Source organism: Myotis lucifugus, unplaced genomic scaffold, assembly GCF_000147115.1.
Source record: "Myotis lucifugus unplaced genomic scaffold, Myoluc2.0 scaffold_1, whole genome shotgun sequence".
Lineage (NCBI taxonomy): Eukaryota > Metazoa > Chordata > Mammalia > Chiroptera > Vespertilionidae > Myotis > Myotis lucifugus.
The window spans coordinates 28,261,516-28,284,441 of NW_005871049.1; the positions used below are offsets into that span (position 1 = coordinate 28,261,516).

General features: G+C 36.4%; 1 protein-coding gene across 1 annotated transcript in view; it reads right to left on the reverse strand.

Annotated features, from left to right (window-relative positions):
• The window catches only part of GLRB (glycine receptor beta), a 51,437-nt gene extending 30,302 nt beyond the window's left edge, over positions 1-21,135 (reverse strand). The window contains exons 1-3 of the mRNA XM_023755463.1: positions 20,985-21,135; positions 6,154-6,260; positions 4,398-4,465 (exon numbers count right to left, since the gene is read on the reverse strand). Of these exons, the coding sequence (XP_023611231.1) occupies positions 4,398-4,465; positions 6,154-6,260; positions 20,985-21,106 (297 nt within the window). The 5' untranslated portion in view covers positions 21,107-21,135. The remainder of the gene's footprint in view (positions 1-4,397; positions 4,466-6,153; positions 6,261-20,984) is intronic.
• Positions 21,136-22,926: the final 1,791 nt, after the last annotated feature.

A 22,926-nucleotide genomic window follows, 5' to 3' on the forward strand; every position in this document is an offset into this window, starting at 1 on the left:
ATTTGCATATTAGGCTTTTATTAAATAGGATTGGGGTGACATTAGCTAATAAAACCATACAGGTTTCAAGTGCTCCACTATATAATACATCATCTACATCCTGCATCATGTGCTCACCACCCAAAGTCAAGTCTCTTTCTGCCACCATTTATCCCCCCTTTGTGCTCTTCCACCTCCCCCACCCCACTTTCCCTCTGGCAATCACCATACTGCTGTATGTGTTTGTTTTGTCTTTTTTAAAATATATTTTTATTGATTTCAGCAAGGAAGGGAGAAGGAGAGAGAGATAGAAACATCAACGATGAGAGAGTATCATTGATCAGCTTCCTTCTGCACACCCCTCACTGGGGATTGAGCCCACAACCCAGGCATGTGCCCTGACCGGGAATTGAACAGTGACATCTTGGTTCATAGATCGACACTTGACCACTGAGCCACACCGGCTGTGTCTGGGTTGTTTGTTTGTTTGTTTGTTTGCTAAATCACTTCACCTTTTACACCCTGGTCCACAGCTGTCAGTCTGTATTACGTATCTATATGTCTGTTTCTATTTTGCTTGTTAATTTATTTTCTTCATTAGATGCCACATATAAGTGAAACCATATAGTATTTGTCTTTCTCTGACTGGCTTATTTCACTTAATATAATACTCTCTAGGTCCATCCATGCTATTGCAAAGGGTCTTAGAGATGTGGGAAATATGGAGAGCTTGATAAAATGTATAAACTTTATTTTAGTTATAAAATAAATAAGATCTGAATATAACATGGTAACTACAGTTGGTAACACTGTACAGTATAATTAAAATCTGCTGAGAGAGTTAAAATTTGCTAGGAGAATAGAACTTAAATGGTCTCACATATATGATGGATGTGTTGATTTGATGGGAGGAGGAATCATTTCACAATGTAGATGTACATCAAATCATCATGTACACTTTAAATATCTTACAATTTTATTTGTTAACTATACCTCAAAGACTAAAAAAAAGAAAAGTAAGCTCATCCCAGGTGATTGGAAGAAAAAAGAATATCCTCTCATAATATAACTCTCATCCATTTAATTATAACGTTTTAGTTACTCTCCTAAGCCATCTCTATTGACAAGTGTTTATAATAGGTAATGAAGAAGTTTTATCTTAAATTCATTTTTTCTCCTTAGAAGATATCTTAATGTTAACTATCCTATATAATAAAAGCCCAGTGACCATAATGGCATAACAACCACAATGACTGCTCAACTAGTCGCTATGAGGTGCATTGACTACCTCTCAATCCCTTTCCCCTGATCCACAGGCTCCAATTGCTGGATGGCGAATGGGGAACCGGGGTGGGTGGTGGCGGGGTGGGACTGGGGACTGGTGAACTGGCGGAAGATGGCCCTGATTGCAGGCTAGGCCTAGGGATCCTACCCGTGCACGATTTCGTGCACTGAGCCTCTAGTCCTATATAATAAAAGGGTAATATGCAAATCAACTAAACGGCAGAACAACTGGTCGCTATGACGTGTAATGACCACCAGGGGGCAGATGCTCAATGCAGGAGCTGCCCTCTGGTGGTCAGTGCACTTCCACAGGGGGAATGCCTCTCAGCCACAAGCTGGGCTGACGGCTGGCGAGCGCAGTGGCACTAAAGATGTCTGACTGCGGCTTAGGCCCAGAGGGAGCAGGCATAAACTGCAGTTGGACATCCCCTTAGGGCTCCCGGACTGTGAAAGGATCTCTAGTCTCTATATAATAGCTTGTGCCTATCCTAACTATTAAGCAACAAATCTCAGACCATTTGTTTTTTAAAAGATTGAGCAAATCTATAAAATATGACAGCCTCAAAAACATCTCTATAGCCCGGCTGGTGTGGCTCAGTGATTAAGTGTGGACCTATGAACCAGGAGGTCATGGTTCAATTCAGGTCAGGGCACATGTTCAGGTTTTGGGCTCTATCCCCCGTGTGTGATGTGCAGGAGGCAGCAAATCAATTATTCTATGTGCTCATTGATGTTTTTCTCTCTCTCTCTCCCTCTCCCTTCCTTTCTGAAATTGATAAAAATATACTTTTAAAAAAGACATCTCTATATAATATTGTTTTTTTGTAGGGAATGTCTGAAATAAGCATTGCTAAAAGCAAAAAATAATTATGGTAAAATAAGTCTACTTGATGAGGATGGTTCTCATTCTGAACCTTTAGACTGTCTACACAACATAAATTGAAAGGCAGTTTGGTTTTCATCTAGATTAGTTTAGCAAAAGAAATAACAAATAAAAATAATTTTATTCTCTAAATAAAGGTCTCTAAAATTTCCAAAATGAACACTATAAAATAGTAACATTATTTAGTCTTTTATTTAACCAAACAAATGTTCTACATGGATCTATTGTTTAAAATTTTTCTGTCAATTGTTTTATTGCTACATGAATTCACTTGGTGCTAGGCAAATAGCAGAATTTATTTATCCAACTACTCAATCAACATTAGCTGGTACAAGATATTTTATTTATGTGTTCACTATTTATTGAGTGACTATTGTCATCTGTATCTTATGGAAAATGAAGTAGACTGCATTATTTCTGACTTTAAGAGCTTTGTAGTCCATTAGAGAATAAAAAGAATACACACACAAAAAGAAGCTATCAGATTACATTAACAAATAAATGCTAGAAATGAAAGACTTGGATTGAAAAGAGGGCACAAAGTGAGTCAGAGTAGCCATAAAAGACTCTAATTAGAAGATAGATGGAGATCAGGGATAAATAGTAGGAACAAAGACTCCATAGGAGAATTGCTTGAATCTGGTCCCAGCAAAAAATATTTTGGGCTAGCTACTGTGATGAGTCTATGCAAGAGACAAAATACTTGACACTTCTATTATAGAGAAACGGCGAATAGCAATATTAAAACATTTCTTCTAACTAATTTCCTTTCAATGTGCACAAATCGTGCACCAAGATACTAGTGAAAAATAAAAGTGTACAGAGTAGAGTGTGGAGACCAAATAGCTCCCCTTAAAGTTTCCCTGTGAGAAAAATGACAGCTCTTGCTCTTGAAGAGTGAAGTGCTTTGATAGACTAATCGTATATTGAATTAATGAGTGCTATACTTATCTCCGTAGTGATATGTGGTACTGTACATTATATTTCAGAGCTGTCATCTATTGATCTATACTGTATGTCTATGTCATTTAGGTTAACTAAAACGTCACTGAAAGTCAATTTTGGACTTGATTCCAAAATTGTCTTTTAAATACTTCTCTAAAAATATTTACACATTGTCTAAGAAAATCAATTATTCAGAGGCTAAATACATGCTTTTACTAGTATAAAAATAAATACATGGCATTCTCATCACAATTAGAGATAAAAATAGGCATTATAATGTAAATGCAATATACAATTCCTTTTGTAACACACCAAGCTGCTACTAGGAATAAAGGAATAGTTTCAATTATTCGTTCTCTAGTCTGAGATATTCCCTGAATAAGAATACTGTGCTGTAACCATTATTATTAGGCTTTCAATCCACACCTTATGACTTAATAAAAATATAAGTATCTCAAAACACACACACACACACACACACACACACACACACACACACACACAACCTGCGTCTTCTTTCCCCCACCTGAAGTATAATTTTAGCATGTAGTTGTTGTTGTTTTAAAAAAAGAGCACAAATCTATATTCTAAAACATCAAAAAGCATGTAAATTTTATTGAATATGTTTAGAGAAGCTGAGGGATAAATTACATCATAGATCACTCAGGAAATCTAATCTCACTGGATAGCTGTCTTTGACTCTAAAGTTTAATTCATCAGGAATAGTAGTTATTCCCTGATATCTTTCTTTTTTGTTCCTTCAAGACAGGATTCTCCTCTCCCTCCTTCCCACTCATCTCCCTCTTTCCTAGGTGACAATCTTTTCAGGGAGCTCCATGGCCATATTTTATGAAAATCAATTTTGCTTTTTATAATTCTCTGCTCCACACTTCACAAAATTAGCACAACAGAGAAAACAAAGATTCTCCCCAAGAAACTGGAAGAAAAAACCTGTCAACAATCAAATATTTTTGAATGCTCATACATCTTCGCATATTGGGGGAGGAAATGTTGTCTCAGGGTATTAATTGCATAAATCCTTTTTTCCCATGTGGCATCCAATTAATTGTTCAGAGTGAGTATGGTAATTTTTCCAATGCAGTATTAAGGCTAAATTTGAATTGCAAAATATCATAGGCACTGAAATCACTAACTTAACAAAACCTTCGAACTGGATTATTTTATACCAGGAGTGAGCATGCATTTTTCCTTAGAGTTACTCAATATTTTTCAGTTTTAATATTACTTTCACTATGCTCTAGTTTAAATTTTGATGATTAAAATATTAAATTAACTGTAATATTACCATTGTTGTCTCTTGAATGGATCCAAAACTGTTGATAAAAATGTTTACTACTACATCAACAGGAATGCCTGTGAATAAAAATTAAAGGTATATTTAGTAGCTGTAAAAAAGCTTGGTCAGAATCTACATATTTCAGAGTTTATGTATTTGTTTTTTATATTTTTCCCAACCCACATGTGATGTAAAATTATAAATCAGTGGTCTCAGTATACCATGTTCACAATTACTATTAACTTATTTTTCTAAATAGGGATCATAACGCAAATAAAAAATGAGTTAAGTTGTATTTTATAATGTTATTTTTTCAGAAATATTTATCTATTAAATTGTAGAGACTGAGAACATACATTTACCTTTAAAAAATTTTTAAATTGGGTTGATGCATTTACTTTAAGAAAATGTAAATTATTCTTTACAAAACATCATTTAAAAATATGGTATAATTTTTTAAAATTTGTATAATCATCTGAAGTTCTTACTTGCCTTGGTAAGCAATATTCAATAGACTTCGCTTACATTTACTATACTTTTCTTTCTAATTCATGCAATTGCAAAATGAATCAGACATATAAGAGTCATTATAAAGATTTTTGCCTGACCTTTTAGAAAATAATTTGAAAGTTCATGGAGTGGGAACTAAGGTATAATGTTGCAAATTTCTTTCTTGCTTTCTTTTTTCTTTACTCGTTGTGGGCTGCTGGTTGGGCTAACAAAGGGAAAATGTGAATTTAGCCTTTCAGCCACATAACCACTGACTGATGAAAAACAGGTGGTGAATCAATATGTGCTAGACATGTGACAATCCAGGCCATGGCTGTTGTTGAAAGTAACTGAATAGGTTCTGGTAATGAACAAAAAACCCTGTTTTTACAACATAGTTGTATAACTTCAGTTGACTAGAAGCAGCTGCAGACTTTTTTTTCTGTGAAGGAAAAAAAATCAAGCTTTATGCTGATAATCTGATCTACATTAATACCTGTCCTTAGGATTACAGTTTTCCAGAGGAGATTTTTTTCATATTGCTTTTTCTAACTCATCAAGAGGACAAACAAGTAAAAATTAAAGCAAGAAAAAGAAAAAAAAGTTTGCTTCCCTATACAATCTTCTCATGACTTTCATAGCAAGTAGGAATTTTCTTCTTGGAAAGTGTGATAAAGAGTAGTATTTTGTTGGAATAAAATCAATCTCTGTTGTAGAAAACAGTCTTTTAAATACTTCAGAGGCTAAATACATGCTTCACTATTATTCACACAAGTTACCGTGTTTTTAAAACCCATATGACCATCTTCCATCTTTTTTTTTCAGCAAAAGTGAAGAGGAAAAAACGTTTTATCAGTGTGAAAGGCTAGAAAACGTAAAAAGATAATCTAAATACAAATCAGAACATTTCTCTATTCCTATATAAGTATGTGGCCACTTTCCTACAAACTATAATTTTGATGTCTGTGAATGAAAGCCAGCTCTGTAGCCAGAGCCTAAAGTTTGAATCACTAAGGTTAAGAATACTAAGTACTCAGAAAACCCAGTACAGAGGTTAGCCTGTTAATTCACAATATACCTTTGTATACAAACTGGGAAGCATATAAAACTATTAGAATTATTATTTTGCCTATGTGTGGCATTACTCTGAATCTAAGTTCATTACGGGACATATCAATTTGCAATCTTGTTTTTAACATCATAATTAAATGATTTCATATATAAAATTAATTTTTAAATTACAAAGAAGAAGATATTTGAGGGGGAAAAAACAAACCTTTGAAATTTGGTCTTATCCTGGGATCATAACTGACCAGTAGCCTATTCAAGATATTGCTAGTGGAGTTGGCAGGGACTCGGGCAAGGTCCTCTGGTGACTGCTGGCTATAAGAGAAAAAAACAAAACAAAATCCTGATAAGTATTTAGAAATGGCAATCAATAGGAATGGGTCATTTTCAATGAAGAAAAGACTTGGCTTCTGGAGACAAATCTACAATTACAGCATGGAGTTTCCAAATAGAAGTAAATGAAAAGTAGTAGACATTGTCAGTAGGCTGAAATATATGTGCCATGAGAAATAAAACCAATAAAAAAGTACTTTAGCACTTATTTTTACCAAATGAATAAAACACTGTCCTAAATACTCCAACTTTCTTTTAAATAAAATTAAGCAGACATCTTACTTGTCCTGAAGCAAGCTTCAATCAAAATCTAGATGAGCACCAAACCAAGAGAGTGTAGACAATGAGATAACAGCAAAAGATATGTCATTTTTAATAATGTAGTATAATATGAACATTCTGCATAAGGGAGTATGTGGATACCGTAAGATGGCCACAAAGATAGTCTAAGAATTTTTTAAAATCATGCTGATATTTATAAAATTATATTGTCCAAGAAATACACAATGAATGTTCTCATCGAGTTAAATATGTTGGAAGGGGGTGTGAAAATACATATACTGCTAAAGGAAACCTCATTTAAAACGGAGTTGAAAAGCCCTGTAGGGGGAGCTCTCATGCAAGTACCACTTCTTGCAACCGACAAAACCAGCAAGAAGGGAGGACATTTTTCACTTAGGATTCTATCTCCTGCTTTTATAAAAAGGAAGATCTCCTTGCCCCAGCAGCAACACATTAACCACCCCTTGCAGATCTATGAAAAACCACCACAACCTTGAACTCTTGTTCTCCAATGAACAACCCTCCCCAATTTCCTCCTAAAACCTAACAAAAGCTAACCTTCCCTTTGTCTCTTTGGACTTGCCTATGGTTCACCTGAGCTTGCTTGTCCCAGATTGCAACTCTCTGCTATTCCCAAATAAACTCAATTTCCAATAAAATAACTGGCTGTTTTTATTTTTGAGGATGACAGTTCAAATTGGTCAGAGAAGGTCTCTGTTATCACACCAGTTAAACAGGGAAAATACAAAGCTACAAGATACAACTATCTCTTTCTAGTATATGTGTTTGCTGTCAATGACTAAAAAGAGAAAAAAACTGCCATATTTTTCTATTCCAATTAACTTTGAACAATGAATCGATTAAATTGGTAGTTGCTTGGCAATACTTTAAACACACACACACATTTCCTTGGAAACCAATGGAAAATGTTTGGTTATTATTTGTTTGGGTTTGTTTTAACACCCATGAACTCTGATCATATAATCATTTTCCCAATACAAAAAAAATCCATGAGAACCACAAGGAAGATTAAAACTATATTTGGAGCATCTAGCACTGTCCATTCATTATTGATATGGTAAAATGTCAATTTCATAAATGATATTCATTTATATGAATCAAACTTGGATGTATTGGCCGGGGCTTTGTTTTGAAATCCCAGCTCTTACCTATCAGGCAATTCTATTCTGAGTTAATTATCATACAGTCTGCTGCAAAGATTCAACCACTAGAGGTAAGATGTGATCAATATTAAGAAATTCATGAGAAATCTGACAGTAATATGGATTGATAAACCTTTTTCAAGTAGGTATCAGAGTCCAAAACATTTTTAAAAAAGTGAAAATCAAATTAGTTAAAACTCCCCAAATTGCAGGAGATTATATAGTACTTTAAAATTGTTTCTCATGGTCTTATTAGACCAAAGTTGCAGAGAGTTGGAACTGGTAATAAGATTTCATTTCATTGCAGGTGAAATTGTAACCTCTTTAAAGCCAACTGTCACCCTTATCAAAGAAAATCCTGAAGAGAATGAAGGCATGTGGGATATTAGGATGCAAATTAGTGTTCAAACTCACTTACAAGATTTCTCATTCATGAGATGAGAAAATAATTGATCAATTACAAAATACTCATATTGGTTCAATTAAAGAGTGCTATTATTGTGCCTCTTGATATAAAATCTTTCATAAGTATCTTCCTTCTAAACAATGAAACGACCAGACAGCATAAAGACAATTAACACTAGTTTTTGTAGTAGAGAATTTTCCAGCCTGATTTTTTTTCTTCCAGCTGTGAAGAGTGGCAGAATATGCCACCCTACAATAAATCCCTTTGTCATAAGGATTATTTTGAGCTAAAGACACTTGGAAAATAGCAAATGAAGGGAGAGGCCTTCTTTGAACTCTCCTTATCTGCTGATAAACAGATCCTCCAAAATGAATTCAATTATCATAGAACCCCTCCCAGAAATTTCAACTAGGAAAGACTAACTTTTATCACAGGAGAGGAGAGTAGAAGTGGACAGCACACCAGACAAACTTTGTAATAAAGTATCATATTTTTCTATATTTTAAATGGCCAATTCATCTTTCCTATAAATCATTAATGCTCCCTTAGTGGCCTACATCCCCCACACCCCCTCCCCCTTGTTAAGATGATATATAAGCCCAGTCGGTGTGGCTCAGTGGTTGAGCACTGACCGATGAACCAGGAGGTCATGGTTCGATTCCCAGCCAGGGCATATGCCCGGGTTGTGGGCTCAATCCCCAGTGTGGGGCATGCAGGAGGCAGCTGATCAATGATATTCTCTCATCATTGATGTTTCTATCTCTCCCTCTTCCTACTTCTCTGAAATCAGTAAAAATATATTTAAAAAATAAAAATATATTTTAAAAAAAGATGATATGTAAGCTCTCAAATCTCACTATTTTTGGGGTATTCACTTTTTTTATTGTAATGTACCTGTGCATGTAATATTGAAAATTAAGTTTGAATACCTTTTCTCTTATTAATATGCCTATTTCCAGTTTACTTAATGGACCCAATTATAAGCTGTAAGCTGTGTCAATCAAACTCATTTTCTAGCTATTCTAATTCACTAGCAAATTTTGTCCTTCCTTCATTCACTGGCTCAGAATAAAACCCCCTTCCTGGAATATTGTAATTTCCACTTCTTATTGTATTAATCTAAACCCAAACCATCTTTCAAGATTGACTTTCTAAAATCTTATCTCAATCATCCCACCTTACTCTAATGAAGACAAACTGCTAAATATACATTGTCAATTATTTCGTAGTTATTGATTTTAGCTAGAGAGGAAGGGAGAGGGATAGAGAGATAGAAACATCCATCAGCTGCCTCCCTTACACCCACGACTGGGGATCAAGCCCACAACCCATGCATGTGCCCCGACCAGGAAGCTAACCAGGAACCTCTTAGTTCATGGGTTGCTGCTCAACCACTACAGCCAGGCTGTAGTTTTTCTTATCTACATGTATATTACCAATAAGACTAGATGCAGACAGTATAATACTTGAGGAAATAATGGCTTCTGCCTTTTTGTAATAACCCTGTACAGCTTATATAGTATCAAATACACATTGGGCTCAAGCCCTTTTCATCTGCCAGGTCTTTAGGTAGACTTTAGTCTCAAGATAGCTGCATGTGCTGTAAGCAGTAGCAGTTACACTCATCATTTCCAGATGCGGAAGAGCATTTATTCCTGTGGTGTCCTCTTAGGAGAAAGGACTTTTTTTCTCTCAGAAGCTTTCTAGCATTGGACATTGCTGAACCAATCACTGGCCAGAGGAAGAAACAATCATGATTACCTCAGATTATAGTCTGGTATGAAATAGATATTGGAGAATTAACCATCTTGTCCAATACACTCTTGTATTTGATAATCACAAATACTTGCTTAAATAAGAGAGATATTAGCCACACAGAGAATCATTTATTCAGTGAAGTGAAAGAGAAAAGCCAGATTGGTAGGAAAGTGAGTGGTAGGTGAGTAAATGAAGCAATAGAGTATATGGTATATGTGGAAATGAAGACACAGTAAAATTACAAGTTTTCTAAAGTGGTAGAGTCAAGAATGAAACCTGCTTATCCAGATTTCTAGTTATCATTTGACAATAAGCCTGCCATCATGGAAAAGAAATACTATCTATCTTCTTATGATCATCCATCCATATATTGTTTTATATTGCTTTATTTAGGAGAATAATCTATATTATATCACACCATAAGTTCAATTAGTTTTACTAGCTTTTAAAATTATTAGTTCTAGAAAATCTGAATTTGACCTTTTCCAATTAATCAGTATCACTCTTCTATCTAGTTATCTCCAAATGTTTGTATTTTTCTCCAAAGCCAACAACAACAAAATCTTGCCTGGCAGGTGTGGACCAGTGGTTGAGTGTCGACCTATGAACCAGGAGGTCAATGTTTGAGTCCTAGTGAGGGCATATGTCTGGGTTGTGGGCTCAATCCCTAGTATGGGGTGTGCAGGAGGCCGCCAGTCAATGTTTCTCTCTCATCACTGATGTTTCTATCTCTCTCTCCCTCTCCCTTCCTCTCTGAAATCAATAAAAATATATATCTTTAAAATCTTATGTGTTAAAAATAAAAAATGTTGACTGGCAAAAACAACCTCTTGAATTGAAAAAGGGAACACATCACATATACTATAGCCCATTTTATTCTTATTTCATCATACAAATATTTAGTCGATAGTTCACCCTTCTTTATATTAATATTTCAGAGGCATTTCAAAATTTAAGAGAAATCTCATGTAGTTTATATTCACATGCATAAATTTAGGGATTTTCATATCATATGAAATCATATATTTTGCTTAGTCAATACTAAAAATCATATATTTTGCTTATTCAATACTAAAATAACTTTAAAGTCATCTCTAAACATTAAAAAAAAACACATTTTAAGTGCCTAGATACCTATGCCACTTTCTTCCAAAGAGCTAAAACAATTTGCATGTAGCATATTTTCCTATGTCTGTACTTGCCTATATATAACCTTATAATCTGGAAATGGAACAGTACTATTTATACAAAATAAGCACAAATAAGAAGAGTTAAATGATGTTAACAAGGTCACACACTTATTGCCTTTCACTATTAGTCTCCATATTCTGAATCTCAATCTAATGTTTTATCCATCTGACTATGCTATTTTGTTTTATTTCAAGAAATCTATCAACAATTATGATATTATTGCAAAACAGGGTTGGTTTCATGAAAATGTGATATTAATTTAAGAAAATAACTTACTCTATTCAGGCAACGTGATCAAATGACAAGAAAAAATAATATTTTATATCAAAAGCTTTTTTTACAACCAGTCTTCTTTTGTTCGCTTGCCTAAACTCCAACCAATGTCGTTACTAATATGCAAAGTTATGCAAGGAATGTATCAGGCTATATAGCTGGATGATGTAATGTTTTCCAGCACTAAAGGAAAAATCCAGAGATTTCTTTGCAAAGGGGAAAAGCTCAGTTTTCCATTAACTGTAGGACATTCATATTTTTACATGACCCTTTAGTGACCACACTGCACAGTGCCATTTCAGAAATGGTGTGTATGAGTATATTGTCTTAATCTCATCCCTCAAACCAGGAATTTGAGCCCAAAGGGATTGCTTTGTTTTTCCAAGAGTTATAAATACCACAGCAAATGGGCAAAGATCTTCTCAGGCCTGGATTCAGTATGGCCTATGTCAGCATGTGTACACTGGGCCTGAGGCCCTGCAAAGCTTTTGGCAGTACATGAACTAAATAAAAGAAGCATAAAGCAGCAAGGAAGAGCAAGGTTGTCAAATATGTGGGTTGTATTATTCCTCCTGTTTACTCCAGGGCAGGAGTTCTTTACCTCCTTTTTAGGTTACAGACACAGCTATGAATCTGATAAAAGCTATGTCCTTCCCTGAAAAATACATGCAAAGTTTGCAATGCTGAGGGTTACCGGACCTGTGGACCATAAGCTGAGAAACAACTCCTTCATGGACACAAATGCTGGTATCCTCATCTAGGAGGTGATTTAAAAAATAAAATCAGGTATCTTATAGTGACAGAAGTAAGATCAGGGGGGGGAAAAACAGATGAGAATATGCAGAACCCAACTGAAAGAGCTCCCTATGGCCAAGCCTATAATGATTTGAGCAATAAAATAAAGTAGTATTGGGTTATATTCTAAACTATAAAATAAAATCCAAGAATCCATATGGACATATGCTTCCCCAAAACACATATCCCTGTGCTAATTATGAGAAAAACATCAGACAAATCCCAATTGAGTGGCATTTTACAAAACACAGGACTAGTACACCTCAACGCTGTCATGGTCATGAAAAACAACAAAGTCAGAGGAACTTCACAGCTGAGAGGAAACTAAGGAGGCGTAAAGACCAATATAATGTAATATCCTGAATGGGAATCTGTAACAGAAAAAGGACATTAGATAAAAACTAAGGAAATCTCAACAAGGTACAGATTTTAGTTAATAATAATGTGTCAATATTGGTTCTTCAACTATAAAAATGTACCACACTAATATAAAATATTAATAATAGGGAAAACTAAATGCAGGGTTATTTGTGAATTCTGTAGTCTTTGGGCAATTTTTCTATAAATCTAAAACTGTTCTAAAATAAAAAGTGTATTTAGGAAGGGGGAGAGAGCCAACAGCCAAGGCCTTAACAGACCCCTCAGCAAAGAAGATGCACAGATGGAAAAATAAGCATATGAAAGATGTTCCAGGTTATAGGTCACCAGGGTAAGCAAATTAAAGAACAATGATATACTAGCCCACACCTATTAGAATGACCAAAATCCAGAACATTAACACCAAATACAAGTGAGAATGAGGACCAATAGGAACTCTCATTCATTGCTGGTGGGAATGCAAAATGGTACAGCTGCTCTGAAAGACCATGTGGTGATTTCTTAAAAAACTACACATACTCTTCACCATCACATCCAGCAATCTTGCTCCTTGGAGATGAAAACAATGTTCACACAAAAAGCCTGCACACAAATATTTATAACAGATTTATTGGTATTTGCCAAAACCTGAAAGAAACCAAGAAATCCTTCAATAGATGAATGGATAAACAAACTGTGGTGCATCCAAACAATGGAATATTATTCAGCACAAAAAAAGGAATGCGCCATCCAGCCATGAAAAGACGTGGTGAAACAGAAATGCATATTACTAAGTGAAAGAAGCCAATCTGGAAAGACTATATACTATATGATTCCAACCATATGACATTCTGGAAAATGCAAAACTGCAGACAGTGAAAAGATCAGTAGTTGCCAGGGATTGGTTGGAGGAGGGGAAGAGAGATGACTAGGCAGAGCACAGAGATTTTTAGGGCAGTGAAACTACTCTTCTAGATAATCAGGCAGACAGTCATATTAAGCTAAACATTTTATACACTCAGGTAAGAAACTAAGTCAATAGTTATTTTTGAATCCAGATAATTAAGGGGTTATTTGTTTTGTATCTTCCTAATGTATTACTACCTCTCTTGACAGCTTCTGTATTTTTCCATTCTGTTTTCACACATTAAATTGTGAACAGTGGTTTATGACTATAGCGAGTGATACATTTTACATGATTAGTTGAGTTTAATTAGTTTATAATTTATTTGAAAAGAATGTGTTTATGAGTAAATGTGGATGTGTGTGGCAAAGTCTGGCATGTTACTATAGGCCAAGAATCATAATTAAGAACAGTGTTCCACAACATTTATTTCATTTATCTCTGCAGTGGGCTTCAGGAACTTTTGGATCCTGTAGAAACATTTTCAAATCTTGTCTAACTTCAATTATGCACTTACATCATCCATGGCTCCAAAAAAAATGTTTTTCACAAAGTAGAAACATCTATTTGGAGAGATGCTGGATTTTGATACTAGCAATTTCCAAATCCCATCAAAGGCTATGGTCTTTTTAACTTCATATCACATGTGAGATTACTTGTCCTGTGAATACTATAAGTATTTTCTATTTATATGGTATGATTCTCAAACAGGGTAAAACACTATACATTCTCGCTACTTCTCATTGGTTTGTTAATTTGATACAAAACTCATGTCATAAATAATTAAGTGTAAACCTCAATCCAAACCAAATGTTTACTGTGCAATTGCTTTCTGTGCTTTGCAGAAATAGTATTTTATCCTGACCCAGCAAATAAAAATCCGTAGTAACACCTCTAACTCTGCTCTAACTGCAGCTGGAAAAGTACTTATCTTTTCTCAATTTTCCATGCGTAGCATAGATATAAAATGTTTCTCTTCTGGCCTAATAGAACTGGTAATAAGATAAACCCACACTAATGCACATAATAAAGTTAAGTGTGGGAATAATTGAAGAAACACTTGTCTAACAGTCTACAGACTGGTTGGTGTTCTAGCCCAGACAGACTCTAAGATTCCCACGTGGTACTGGACAATTCACTTGCCCTCTTTGAGCCTCAGTATCCTCACCTTTAAATCAAAGGTTTTGGACCCCATTCAATAATCTGGATCTACCTGTTGTGGATGCTGTGGTGCTGCAACCCCAATGGTCGCTTCAAAACTGAGATGGTTGCCAGGAATGCTGGCTGTTTAGGAGTCTGAGCTGTGTCTCTTCTGGAGTAACCTTCAGCTGAAGAGAGGTGTCTTACCCATATCCAAAAACTTTGTCATGGATATGCAAGGGAACCCTTTCTACTAATAGAGACAACTTGAGAGGGTGCCCCAGCTGCAGAGCACCCTAGGGCACTGACTGATGCTTAGGTGCAGCTGTATTGTTCCTGGGTTTGAATCCCCTTTATTCACTCACATAGGTGTGTTCCAAAAGCAATTGCTCTCTGCCTGTAGATCTTCATCTCAGAATCTGTCTTTGAGAGAACTCAATCTACAACATCAGCTAAATAATAAGATTTCTTAAAGAACAACATCTTATACAACTATCAATATGCAGCATTTTTCTTTTACTTTAGTCATTCCTGAATTCACTTAACAAAATTCTTGAGCTTTTATATATGCCATACAAGGTACCAGATACTGGTTATGCATTTAAAAATCCAACACAAATGTTGATTATCCTATCTAATAAATAGGGAATATGCAAATTGACTGTCACTCCATCACAACGTTGGCGGCGCCCAGTCCTTTCAGCCCCATCAGGGGGTGGCAGGTGCGCAGTGTGGCCAGACCCACCCTCAGCCCCTCAGCCACCCAGGGCTGCCTGAGGTTCAGGTAACCAGGGCCGGCCGAGGCTTGCACTGCCAGCAGTGGCAGCAGCAGAAGTGTGATGGGGGCGTCGCCTTCCCCTGATCACCGGGTCACCTCCAGCCCCTGAGGCTCCCGGACTGTTAGAGGGGGCAGGCCGGGCTGAGGGACGCCTCCTCCAGTGCATGAATTTTCATGCACCAGGCCTCTAGTTCTGATATAAAAGTAGTCTTCAAAACTGTGGGTTCAGATGAATCTGTCTAGTGATTCTTGGCTTTGGCTGGCCTTGAATTCACCTAAGAACCTCTGCAAACTTCTGATGCCCTCCAGATTTAATTAGTTTAAGTTGTTTAGCTCAGGCATCAGAATATTAAAAGCTCCTCAGATTATTCCAGTGATCAGATAGTCACTTGCTAGAAAAGAGAATTTACAGTGAGAAAAGAACATGGAATTAAAACATGAGCAGATGGAGGAAAAAATAAGCCGACAATTATGACAAATAATAAACTGCCTAAGGGGAAGGAGGAAATCCATACGTGAGTGTCAACAGAACTCCAGGAAAAAGGATATTCTATGGGAGGGTTGGTTAACAGGACCAAATGTCATGGTGAGGTTGCGATCAGGACTGAAAACTCTCTGTGTGGAGTTTAGCAAAAAGGAGAGCTGTTTTCAGCTGAGAAAGAGATTGAACCCAGATAGATGGGCGTGGATAGAACAGAGAGCAGTAGGAAAGGAAATTGAATGAGGGAGTACACCTATTGAAAAGTTTGACTGGGAGCAACTTTAACAAGATGGAATAGGAAGCCTGGACCCTCCTTTCCCCCATGGACACACCATTCCCTTTGTCAGAAGTCCAGGAACTAGTTGAGAGGCTTCTACACCCAACCAGCTGCAATGAAACTAGGAGGGAAAGTGGGGACACACTCTTACCATAAACCGCACCCCAGAGCAGCATACCCCTATACCATCCAGAGCTCCCAGCTTCTCCCTGAGCAGGAAAAGGTCTTACCCCACATGTAACATCCCAGCTTTCCTAGATGCTACCCTAGATACTGGGTTCTATTTCCCCTGTCCCAGAGCAATAATGGGGCCCAGTATATGCCAGTCCCTTGGGGACTACAGAGAACCAAGCTGTTGTTGGAATAAGCAGAGTTCACCATAGCTCCACCCCACCCCCTCAGTGCATAATAATTGGACTGTAAAACCCAGTTCCTCCCTGTATCTGCACCAGCCATGGTCATAAGATTAATAATAGCCACTCACATGTGGAAACAGCCTACAAGTCCATTGACAGATAACTGGCTTTTTTTTTTTTTAAAAAAAAAAAGGTATATTCATACAATGGAGTCGTATTTACCCTTAAAAAAGGAAATCTTGCCATATGCAACATAATGGATAAACCCTGAGGGCCTTATGCTAAGTAAAATAAATCAGTCACAGAAGCACAAATATTGCATGATCCTCCTTATATGAAGAGTCTAAAATAGTCAAACTCAGAGAAACAGAGAATACAATGGTGGTTGATGGAGTGAGGAGGCTATGGGGAATTGTTAATTAACAGGTAAAATTTCACTGATGCAAAGATGAATAAGTTCTAGAGATTTTCTGTACAATATTGTACCTACAGAAAACAACATTATAACATCTAATAAAAAAATCTGTGAAGAGGGCAGATCTCATGTTAAGTATTCATACCACAATAAAATGTTTAAATTTAAAAAACAACATGCAGTGACAACACTCAAAAAAGAAAAGTCATACTGTATGTATATATACAGTGAGTTTTAAGTGAAGTTATAGCTCAATTTCATTTAGAAAAAAAATAGTTAAATTAGTTTGCTACTTTTTTTGGGGGGAGGGCTGTTTCCTTGAACTATTTACAAAGTTATTGTTTGGAAACAAAATTTAATTTCTTGGCTTTCTTCTAAGGAGAATCTGGCACATAAAGAGATAAGTAAACACCAGCAGGACAAATTGGCATTGGATACAGCTCCGAAGTACTTAAACTTTACATATTAATAAATTTTTACCCCCTTAACATGAAAACTCTAGCAAGGAAAAAAAATGGCTACAGACAGGTGGGTTTCGGAGACATATTGCATTTTTCTATACTGTAGTCCATACTGTAAAACTTGAGTGGATTACAAAAGATGCAGTTGAGTGAGAAAAAGTTAATCCCAATTTCAGATTCTCCCCTCCCCCAAAATAGGAGTCAAAGAGATCTAAATGATGGGTGAAAAAACCAGCCTTAGATTCGGGAGAGCTCGCTCATTCACTCTAGGGAGGAAAAGGAATAGAGCAGCCATTCTCAACCTGTAGGTCGTGACCCCTTTGGGGGTCGAACGACCCTTTCACAGGGGTCGCCTAAGACCATCGGAAAACACATATATAATTACATATTGTTTTTGTGATTAATCACTATGCTTTAATTATGTTCAATTTGTAACAATGAAATTGGGGGTCACCACAACATGAGGAACTGTATTAAAGGGTCGCGGCATTAGGAAGGTTGAGAACCACTGGAATAGAGGGAGGTGGCAATATAGGCAGGATCATATGCCCCCATGCAAAATTGAGTCAGACAGTTTCCCTGTCCTCCTTAAAAGTGTCAAGCTAACAATCCAGAACAAGTTTCTTGTATAGCTGCCAAAATGTAAGAGTTCTTACATGAACACCTAGAAAATAAAAGAAAATATACTGCACCATATTTTAAAACAATTCAGAACCTTAAAGGCACCCAGAAACAAATGTGACTAATTTTAAAATGTATTTGTAAAGGTATGATGATATCATATCCAGTACTTACCAAATGATTGACATGACTGATAACTTCTATCACCTGTATTTTGTTGGCATTCTTTTTCAGGGGGAAAAAGAGGCTCCTTGAATGTAAATTTTCAAGAGTTGAAACTATTTCCCCCTGACAAAATTCATACTTAACTAGAACCACAAATTCTGAATATACTACACATGTAGTATTCCATAAATATTCAATGAGTCATTCAACAAATATTTAACAAGTGCCTGCCACCGCCGGCTTTTTTTTTTTTTTAAGGTCCTGGGAAAATACCAGCAAATAAAACACAAAAACACTTACATCCGATGGAGCTCAACCTCTGGTTCATGGAGTAATTGGCCACAGGATAAGAATAAAAATAAAAAATCCCTAGTTCCCATTCTTTAAAGAATTCTACTCAGTGCAATGGTTTGTATTTGATATGGTTTTTAAAAACAAAAAAACAAACTATTATCCCAGGGCTAGCCACATTTATGAAAATGTGGTTATTCCAATGTCATGGTAAATATCTTCATTCCTAAGGAGTTTGTTTGCTCTGTCTTTTTTTCCCATGTGTGGTTGTTTTTCTTGTTTACTGTTTAATTTAATGTTTGAATACAAATTAGAAACAAAATTGAGTCTATTTTATGAAAAGTTGACATAAGTGAAGCCATTTTAAAATAGACCTAGAATAGCCATTCCAGAGGACTTTCTTACAAGTCTTGCTCCATGAACCTTTGGAATGGTTGAACTAGGTGAAGTGACCTTTGCACTGGGCCAAGGCAACATTGTCTTATAAAGAATTATTTGTAAAACTAGCAGGAAAGCAGGCATCCCAACCACAAGAACTGTTGATTATGGACATTCTCTCTGAAGACAGAATCAGTAACCAGTCACATATAGCTAAAAAGTAACTCAGTGTGTGAACACCAATGGAAATTCCTTTCATCTACGCATGCAATTGTTTCTTTTCATTTTCTCACAAAAAGTCCTTTCCTCTGTAATCAGAGCACAATTTTGGTTTCTGCTTAAATCTATGCCCCCGAGTTGCACTTTTGTGACCTCAAATAAACAATGGTGCCTCTCACTTTGGCTTCTTATTTTAAGTTAACAAAACAATGTCAATAAAAATCCCAGCATTTTGTGTCTATACATATGCAAGTAGAATAGCTGATTCTAAAATTGATAAGGAAACACAAAGGACCTAAAAGGGCTATGGTACGTCTAGAGAACAAAGCTAGAGGACATGCAGGCATTCTGCTATAGTAATTAGAAAGTGTGTTACTGACACAAGGTACATAGTAATAAACCAGTGGGACAGGATGGAGAAACAAGCAACTGGTTTACAACAAAGACACAACTGCATTGAAAGACACAATGGCCTTTCAATCAATGTGCTGCTTTTAAAAATGAGTCCTGACCCAATCCCACATCATACACAAAAAAATAAATTGAAATGGATTACAGAACTGAATGTGAAAGTAAAGACAATAAAGCATCTAAGGGGGAAAAAAGGAGATTATCTTCATGACCCTGGAGTAGAGAGGTATTTCTTAAATAAAACACAAAAGCATTAAAAAATATTAATAAATCAAATTAGACTCAGACTTCATTAAAAATAATTACTTAAGGTCATCAAAAGACACTGTTAAGTAAGTTAAAACGCATACCAAAAATTGGAAAGAGAGCTATAGTATATACATCTGACAAAGAACTCTCTCATGAATGTATAAATAACTTCTACATAGCAATAATAAAAAAATGGACAGATTTTTTAAAAGGTGGGAAAACAATTTTAAAAAGTGAGCATTTTGCAAAAGACTTATAACTAAAAGTCCCATATACTTAAGAAAAGGTGCTCAGAAACGTTAATCATCAGGCAAATGCAAATTAAAATCACAATGTGATATCTTATACCCATATCAGATAGCTAAAATTCAAATGATTGCTGATAATATCAAGTTTTGACAAGGATGTGAAGCAACTGGAACTCTCACACATGAATGATGGGGGAGTAGAGCTGGAAAACTACCCATATCTCCTAGAGTTCAATATACTTGTACCCTATGATTCAGAAAATTCATTTCTGAATATATGGGTATGCATACTATCTTCAGTCTGGATGAGTGTTTCCTATGTATGGTCTTATTTTAGTCATTGATAAAATGTTGAACACAATAAGGCCAAAATGTCACCAGGAAACATCAGCCAGGTTGAAGATGTTCTACTAATTACCCAGTTATTAACTCATCTAGTTGTAAAATTGGGACCATATTTCTAAATATTGTCCATAGGGATCATATAAATTATTTTTAAGTGCCTTCACCAATCCAGATTTAATGACTTATAAAAGCCAATGATCTTTAGGTTGTTATTCACTCTTTAAACAAATTTTTATTTTGTGTGTGTATGTGTGTTATGCTGCTCTTTAGTGATTGAGTCAATAAAATCCTGCTCTCAAAGAGCTTTCAATCTAGAGGGGAAACTGTATTTATAATATGATAGGCAATTAGGGTACTATAAAGGCAGAGAGTGTGTTTATCTCAATCAGACTAACAGAATTAGGAAAAGCTTCCCAAAGGAGATAACAGGGTTTGAGTTGAGTTTGAGGTCATTAAGAGACAGTCAGATTCAAATGTTAAATGTATGGGTGTGATGTTCTTCAGAAAGTCTGGGCCAGACATAGGTTTAGGAGTCAACAGTAAATAAATGATATTTAAAGTCATAGATTTGGACAAGACCACTAAGGTGGGAGTTAACGAAAGATAGGGGACATTGGCAAATTAGTGCGTATTCTGATATGAAAGGTTCTGCTGATATGTGTTTCAATAAGCAACCTTACTTGGATAAAAAAAAATGCAATAACATCTCTCCATATGAGAGTATAAGGCAGAAAGAACGTACGATGGGCATAGATACTGCTTCTTTTTCCCTTTCCCCTTCTTTGAAGACTTCTCTTTAGAATAGGCTTCTTCAACCCACAAGGAAATTAAAATAAAAAAGGCAATCGCCGGTAAAAACTTCATCGTGAAACGTTAAATTTCAGGAGGTGGATCTACAAGAAAGAACAAAAAAACATTTACATGTATGAAGCAAATGATTAACTATATGCCTATTTAAGGAGTAAAATCATTACTAACCAATAGACATTTGTACATCAAATCCTCATTGCTCATTCCTAGGTGGTTATATGTCACTATATATTTTGTGCTGATTTAGCAGTAAAAGTTAATTTAAATAATGGTAGGAAATAATATAGTACTGAGGAATAAAAGATGTAATATTTCTGATTCTATAATTACACAAAATTGTAAAATGATATTGACTTGCACAGTACATCAATCATGCTTAGTAAGATATCTGGAAGGAAGTTCAACACGGTGTTAAAATGGTTTCTGATGCTATTAAATTTGAATTAATTTTTGTTTTCTTTTTTCATTTTTAGATTGTTTTAAATTTGCGTGCATATTTTCCATAAACAATAAGACTAATTAAAGGGAAGATAATTTTAAGTATTAAAAATTGACAGAGATAAAAGAAAAAATTATCATCAAAGAGTTTCACCCTCTAAATGCACTGTTTTTATTTATACACACTAATTTGCAAGCTTTTACCCCCCAAAAGGATGTATATGGATTTAAATTTGCTTTTTGGCTTTCCTCCTTGCTTGATACTAATGTTTATTACCCAAAGATGATTTCTGACTGCAGATATTCTAGGTAACATTATATAAAATGAAGTAGCAAGTATAGTTAGACTCTTCCAACTAATCTTCCTAGCCATATTTTAATAACATTTTCCGTGCTGAAATGAGAATTATATTCTTGCCAGTGTCTGATGCATCAACCCCCCCCCCCAAAAAAAAAAAAAAAACAAACCACAAACAACCTTAAACTTCTGCTAACACTGGAATATTTAAACCTCTTCTGCATTCTTCATTTCCAAACCATAAATTGTTTCACCTTCATTGCAGAAGGGGAGACCTATCAGATGCCTCAACATTAACTTAATTCCCACCAGACCCTTACAAATGTGCTTCTTCCATGTCATGTTTTTCACCTCCCTTTCTTTCCCCCAATAATTATTTCCCCACGTTTACCCGTGGCACCCCCTTCCAGCAAGCCAGGTCCTTTCTAATGAAGACAAGAGAGGGTGCATGTTAGGCCAACAGCAAGAAGGCTCTCTGTCAACTTACAGCATTGCACGCTCCCTGCCCCCAACCTCCCATGGCACCCACTTCCAGACACCTTTGCCCACAGCAGCAGGTACTTCGCCCACCACCTTCACGTCCTTCCCCCAGAAAAACCAAGGGCCGTCCTAGCGGTTTGAATGGGCAGAGAGGAATTCAACTCTATGTTCTCCGCCTTCCCCTCCAGCCTTGCAAAGGGGACAGCTGCAATGACTGGAGGATCTTCAGCAGCACCACGCCAGGAGCCCTCCCCACCAACGCGCGCTCTCTAATGACCCCCGGCCCTCGGCATCCCTCCATCCCCACGGTGTCCGCGGACGCTGCCGGTACCCGCGCCCCGTCCCCTGGCAGCGCTGGCAGCGCTCGCCTCCCCCCTGCACGCCGCAGTGCTCCCGTGCCCCCCGCCGCCCCAGCCTTGACCCTGGCTGTCCGCAGAGCTGCTATCTAACGTAGGACCCTTCAGTCTGCAGACCAACACTCTATCCACTGAGCTGAACCAGTTAGGGCCTTAGCAAAGTTTTGACTGTACCCCTAACCTCCATTACCTATTCACACAATGCCGTCTGTAAATGATGAATGCAGAGACAAGACTGGATAAGGGATCAAGGCAACTATCTCTTAACAAGGAGAAATTAACCTGAATAGGGGAAACTTCTA